We start from the raw sequence: 6000 nt of genomic DNA on the forward strand, positions 1-6000 counted from the left end.
TTCTCATCTGCAGAATGTGGAGGTTGGACTAGTTGGCCTAGCCTATTCTATCATTAAGCCAGGTGAAGAATCCTGACTCTAATACTTACTTCATAGAGTTCATATATAGTTCAAATGGGAAAATTATAATTAATAATAGCATTTACATAGCACTTAGAGGTTTGCAAAGTTCTTTAAAAACAGTATCTCCTCTTATGCACACAACAACAAAATGGAATAATGGAATAATGTATTTAAGGTGTTATATAATTATCTGTTATGACTATGACTCTCATGGTGACAAGTAGGTGTCTTTTATTTATCCAAAATTTTACCTCTCTCAAATTCAAAGGGATTTCTAATTCTAGTGTGAAATCTGAAGAACAAGTTCCTCTCCCTTTCTCCCCTCAGCTTCTGTCTCTTAATCCATGAACATTTATTAATCATCTACTGCAAAGAAGTACAGGCAGAGCCAAGGGCACAGACCAAAAAAAAAAAATGCAGTTCCTGCCCTCAAGGAACTTATATTCTAACAGTATATACAATGTATACATATACTAGTATGTACTGAAGCATATACAAAGTAACTTGGAAGAAGAACTAAAGGCAGCTTGTGGGGAGGGAAATGAGATGGCACATGAACAGAAGAGTAAAATAAACCAAGGAGATGAAGAGGGAGTGCATTCCAGGCACCCAGGATAGCCAGAACTATAGTAATAGCCCTGGAGATGGTAAATTCAAGAAACATAAAAGCACATTTGACTGGACTAGAATGTGTGTGCCCACTAACCATGGGGGGATACTCAAGTTCTATCCTGGGTCCTTTTCCCTACACCCTCTATACTATTTCATGTGGTGATCTCATCAGCTCTCATGGATTCCTTTATCATCCCAAAGCTGATGATTCTTCAGTCTATCTATCCAGCCCTAACCTCTCTCCCAACATCCAGTGTTATCAATCTCCAACTGCCTATTAGAGATATCAAACTGAATGTACCTAGACATCTTAAACTCAACATGTCCAAAAGTGAACTCATGATCTTTTCCCCAAAAAGTGCTTCCTTCTTCTTAACTTCTCTATTACTGTTGAATGTACCATCATCTTCCAATCACCCAGGTTCACAAACTAAGTGTCATTCCCAATCTTTCTCTCCTATATCCAATCTGTTGTCAAGTCCTGTCAATTCTTCTATGGCAATATCTCTCTCATTCTCCTTGCCTCAAGTCTCCCCCCACTCCAGTCCATCCTCCAATCAGCTGTCAAAGTGGTGTTCCTACAGACAGGGCTGACCATGTTACTCACCTATTCCATAAACTCATGTGGCTCCCTATCACCTCCAGCACCAAATACAAAATTCTCTGTTTCCCTTTTAAAGCCCCAGCCCCATCCTACCTTTCCAGTCTTCCATGTACTCCACAATCCAGTGACACTGGCTTCCTTGCTGTTCCTCCATCACTTAACTCCATGCATTTCACCCACTATTCTCCATACTTTCCCTCCTCATTGCTGCCTCCTGGATTCCCTGGCTCTCTTTAAGTCTCAGCTCAGACACCATCTTTTGCAAAAGACCTTTCCCAATCCTTATGCTAGTGCGTTCAAATGTTCATGTCTTACTTCTGAGATTATCTAGAATTCATCTGGTTTCTATTTTGTTTGCAAATAGTTGTTTGCATGTTTTTTCTCCTCTTTAGACCGTGAGTTCCTTGAGAAGAGGGACTGCCTTTGCCTTTCTTTGAATCCCCATCACTTAGCAGTCTCTGGCACACAATAGGTGCTCGATAAATGTTGATTGATTGATAGTAGGCACTTAACAAATGCTTATTGATTTGACTTCACTTTGAAGGGAATTATATGTCATAAGATTGGAAAGATAGGATGGGGATGGGTTATAAAGTGCTTTGAATGCTGCAGAGGGGAGTTTATATTTGACCCTACAGGGAGCCACAGGAGTATACTGAACAAAGAGTGACATGGTCAGATCTGTACTTTAGGAAAATCAAAATTTACCAGCTGGTTGGAGAGAGGAGAGGTTAGAGAAAAGGGGACCAATTCTGGGGCCACTGCATGAATCCAGATCTGAAGACGGCTCATCTCATCAATCTGAGCTCCCAAGATGGCTTCCCTGTGCCAGAGAGCATGGAAGCTGCCCTCTGTACTGCAGGATCAGGGAAGCATAAATTTCAAGGTGGGAGGGACCATAGGGATAATCTCCTTCAGTTGACTGAGTGAGAGGCAGCCCAGCATGAGTAGAGAACATGGAGCTTGGAGTAATGGAGAACTGCGTTCACTTCCTGCTTGTGACACTTCCTAGCTATGTGACCCTGGTCAAGTCACCTCATTGATTAGCCTCAGTCTCCTCATCTGCAAAATGTGAGAATCTTTCTACCTTCACATCTATTTTCCCATGACATGAGGAAGCTTTTGCTCCAAAAAGTAAAGTGACAAGCTAGGTGGTCTCTGAGGCCCCTTTTGCCACTGAATCTATGATCTTGTGACATAAGGAAACTGAGGCCCAGAGAGGTGGTGACATGCCCAAATCTACACAAAATAGGCATCAGAGGCAGGTTTTGAACCCGGGCCCTCGGACTCCAGAGTCAGGGTATTTCCACTGCACCACATAAACACATGCCAAGCTGTGATGTCCTGCTTATTTTCCAGCTTTGTGGGGCCATAGTCCATAAGGATGAGGCCAACAAGGTCTGAGCCAGGTACATCTCATTTACAGTGTCCAAGTATTTCAGGGTGTTGCATGTTCAGCTTTATTTAAAAAAAAAAGTTATTCTGCAACAACACTGCAAATGAGAGCGAGAAAAATAAAACTGCAGCGGAAATTCTAATTTCAATAAGAACAGAAGAAAGCAAGTGATTGTTTCAAGGAGATTCTCAGCCTGCCAGTTCACGGAAAAAAAAAAAAAGCTAGGGCCCATTAAAAGCCCCAAATACCTTTTTGACCAAACAGATGTATCTTATTGTGAAACTAGGTAACGTCACATTCAAAATACAGGAATGGGAAATTTGACATGTTTTGATTCTACGTCAAGAGCCCAGATGAGGGTAGATGGCTCTAACAGCCCAGATTCCAGGAGCTCTGACTGGCTAATTGATGCCCCCTTGCCTAGAATGGCAGTGAAGGCTGAAAGTACTGGGACCTCAGTGGTTGCCTAGTCTAACCTGTACCAGCCTCTGCTGGAAGGTCCCTGGTGAGAGGAAACCTACCCTTTTCTCGTTCACCCAGGCTATATTAGGCCAGCTCTCCTGTTAGAAAGTTCATCCTGACTTCCAACCCAAATTAGTCCCTTCACAATCTTTACTCCTGGATCCCAGGTCTCTCCTCTGGGTCAGAAAAATATAATAATAATAGCAAGCATTTATATGGAACTTCACCTGTGTTACTCCGCTTGATCCTCATTATTTTCCCATTTTATAGATGAGGAAATGAAGGCAGAAAGAGATTAAGTGACTTATGATATGTGCCTGAGGCAGGATTCGAACTCAGATCTGTTTTGATGCCAAATCCAGTACTCTGTGTTTTCCAGCTGCCTAATTTAATCCATCCTTTTCTAAGTGGCAGCCCTTTAAACCCTTGAAAATGGCATCCCCTCTAAGCTTTCTCCAAGTCACACATTCAGTAACTTCTACTGATCCTTCTCTGGCACTGACTTGAGAGCCTGGATTGCCCTCCTCTGGGATGATCTCCAGTTTATCGATGCCCATCCTACCATGGTACCCAGAGCTGTGATCTGAACAGGACAGGACACATTGGGACCATCATACCACCTCCTTGAACCTGGGAGGTAGGCCTCTTCATGTAGGCCAAGCCCTCATTAGCTTCCTCAATTGCCCAACCACAGCCAGCAGATGGGGGGGCCAAAGGCCTTCAGCTCTGCATTTGGTCTGGACTGTGGATGAACTAACAGACACTTCCCAGGGAATTCAGGACTAGATAAACTATAATCTGAACCAGCAGCTGGGTCAGTCTTCTTGATGTGCCTGAAACACATCCCTCAAATTCCCACCTCTGCACCTTTGCCCAGTCCCTCTTTATCTTTGATTCTTATGATCCTTTCAAGGGGGAATCTCTTTTTTTCAAAGCATAGCTCAGATGTCACCTTCCTTTTCTGATCCCTCCAGTTACTAACTTTCTGTGTTGAAATTACTTTTATATAATGTCTGTTTTCTTGTCTGGGTACCTGTGGTAGCAACCAAATTGAACAGAAATTGAGGGCCAGGATAATGGTGTTTTTGTCTTTGTATTTCCAGAACCCAGCACAGTGCCTGGCACATAGTAGAGCTTTTATAAATGTGTGTTGAGCTTAATTGAATTAAATTAATAAAAATTTGTTATGCACATGAATGAATAAAAGAAAATGAATGAATTCAAGAGTTATCTGTGAGGGTGATATGTGTAAAAAGAAAAGAGAATGAATACTGAGATAGATTTTTAAAAATTTATCCCCCAGAAAAACAACTCTCAAGGAAAGGTGCTAGGGGCAGGCGAGGCAGGATCACAGGAGTATTTGGGATCCAACCAGTCAGTCATTCCTCCTCCTTCCCCTCCCCCCCCCATCCTCCTGCTACCTTATTTTTTTTATAGCAGGGACAGTTGAGTCCCAGAGAGAGCAAGGATTCTGCTCAAGGTCACACCCTTCCTGCTCAGTCAATACTCTCTCCCTCCACCTGCCCACATACCTCCGCCCTCTACTTACCCGTAGATCTGACCTTGGGTTGCAAGGCTTTGCCAGAATGGAGGTGAAGCTCTGAAAGAGAAAACAAGGAACCTGCAGGGGCCCATTCTCTGGTCCTTCTAGAACAGGGGTGGGGAACCTGTGGCCCTGAGGCCACATATAGCCCTCTAGGCCACAGGTTCCCCACCCCTGTTTTAGAATCTTAGGGGAGGAGCAAGGGTAAGGAACAAGAAGAAGAATGATAATAATAGTGATTTCTATAAGAGCTTTCCTTGAACTAGCCCATGAAGGAGGTGGCCAGTGAACAGGAATGAATGACAGGATCCTCCACATAGACCTGGAACTCCACAAAGGCCATCTGGTCTGACCTCCTCATTTTACAGATGGAGAACCTAAAACCCAAGGCAGTTCAGCAGCCAAGGTCACAGAGCTGCTAGTGAGAGTCAGAGGGCTCCAACTGCAGAGCAAATACTCTTGCCTCCCCCATTTCACAGATGAGAAAGCTGAGGTCCTGGATAGGTATAGTGCCTTGCCCACGGGGTACCTTCACAGTGAAGGAAGAGCCCAGGATAGAATTAAGGTCTCCTGCTAGCCTCTAAGTCCATTGATCATTCTCCATCACCACATCATGAAAACTCAGTGTCCCAAGCTGGGATTCCCGCTCAGTATGGAATCTCCACCCAACCCCAGCAGACCCTCCTGCCCACTCTCCACCACCAAGGGCTCCTTGGGAAGAACATGAACTCACTCTGCAGAATCCCCTTCCTGCAGGCCCTCTGCTGGCAGATCAGGAAGAGAACAAAGCCAAGCATCACAGCAAAGACTGTCACCACCCAGAAAAGAGACTGAGAACCTGCAACACAAGACCATTCCCAGGGCTTGTAATCAGCTGTTGGCTCCATTCCAATCTCCATAAAGGCTGAGGAAGAAATTCCCTGACATGACCATTAGAGGGCAGACCTTGTCAACCCAACTCCATCAAGTCTGGTAGGTCTGTCAGACCATCTTGCTCTCTTCTCACTCTGTCTCTCTGTCTCTGCCTCTCTCTGTCTCTGTGTCTTTCTCTCTCCCTCTTCTCTCTCTGTCTCTCTCTCTCTGTCTCTGTCTCTCTCTGTCTCGGTGTCTTTCTCTCTCCCTCTTCTCTCTCTGTCTCTTTCTGTCTCTCCCATCCCCTCTCCTCTCTGTCCTCGTCTCTCTGTCCTCCTCTCTCTGTCTCTCTGTCTGTCTGTCTGTCTGTCTGTCTGTCTCTCTCTCTGTCTCTGTCTCTGTCTCTCTCTCTCTGTCTCTCTCTCTCTCTCTCTCTCTCTGTCTCTCTCTGTCTCTCTCTCTCTCTCT

The 6000-nt window shown here is 44.5% G+C and overlaps 1 protein-coding gene across 1 annotated transcript in view; it reads right to left on the reverse strand.

Moving 5' to 3' along the window:
- TNFRSF8 (TNF receptor superfamily member 8) overlaps nt 1–6000 on the reverse strand; it is a 73789-nt gene that overhangs the window by 12733 nt on the left and 55056 nt on the right. The window contains exons 7-8 of the mRNA XM_069078300.1: nt 5414–5518; nt 4687–4737 (exon numbers count right to left, since the gene is read on the reverse strand). Coding sequence (XP_068934401.1) covers nt 4687–4737; nt 5414–5518 — 156 coding nt within the window. The remainder of the gene's footprint in view (nt 1–4686; nt 4738–5413; nt 5519–6000) is intronic.

Source organism: Petaurus breviceps, unplaced genomic scaffold (assembly GCF_028583685.1).
Source record: "Petaurus breviceps papuanus isolate PSGF00001 unplaced genomic scaffold, PetGlider_PUasm1.0 91041, whole genome shotgun sequence".
Taxonomy (NCBI): Eukaryota; Metazoa; Chordata; class Mammalia; order Diprotodontia; family Petauridae; genus Petaurus; species Petaurus breviceps.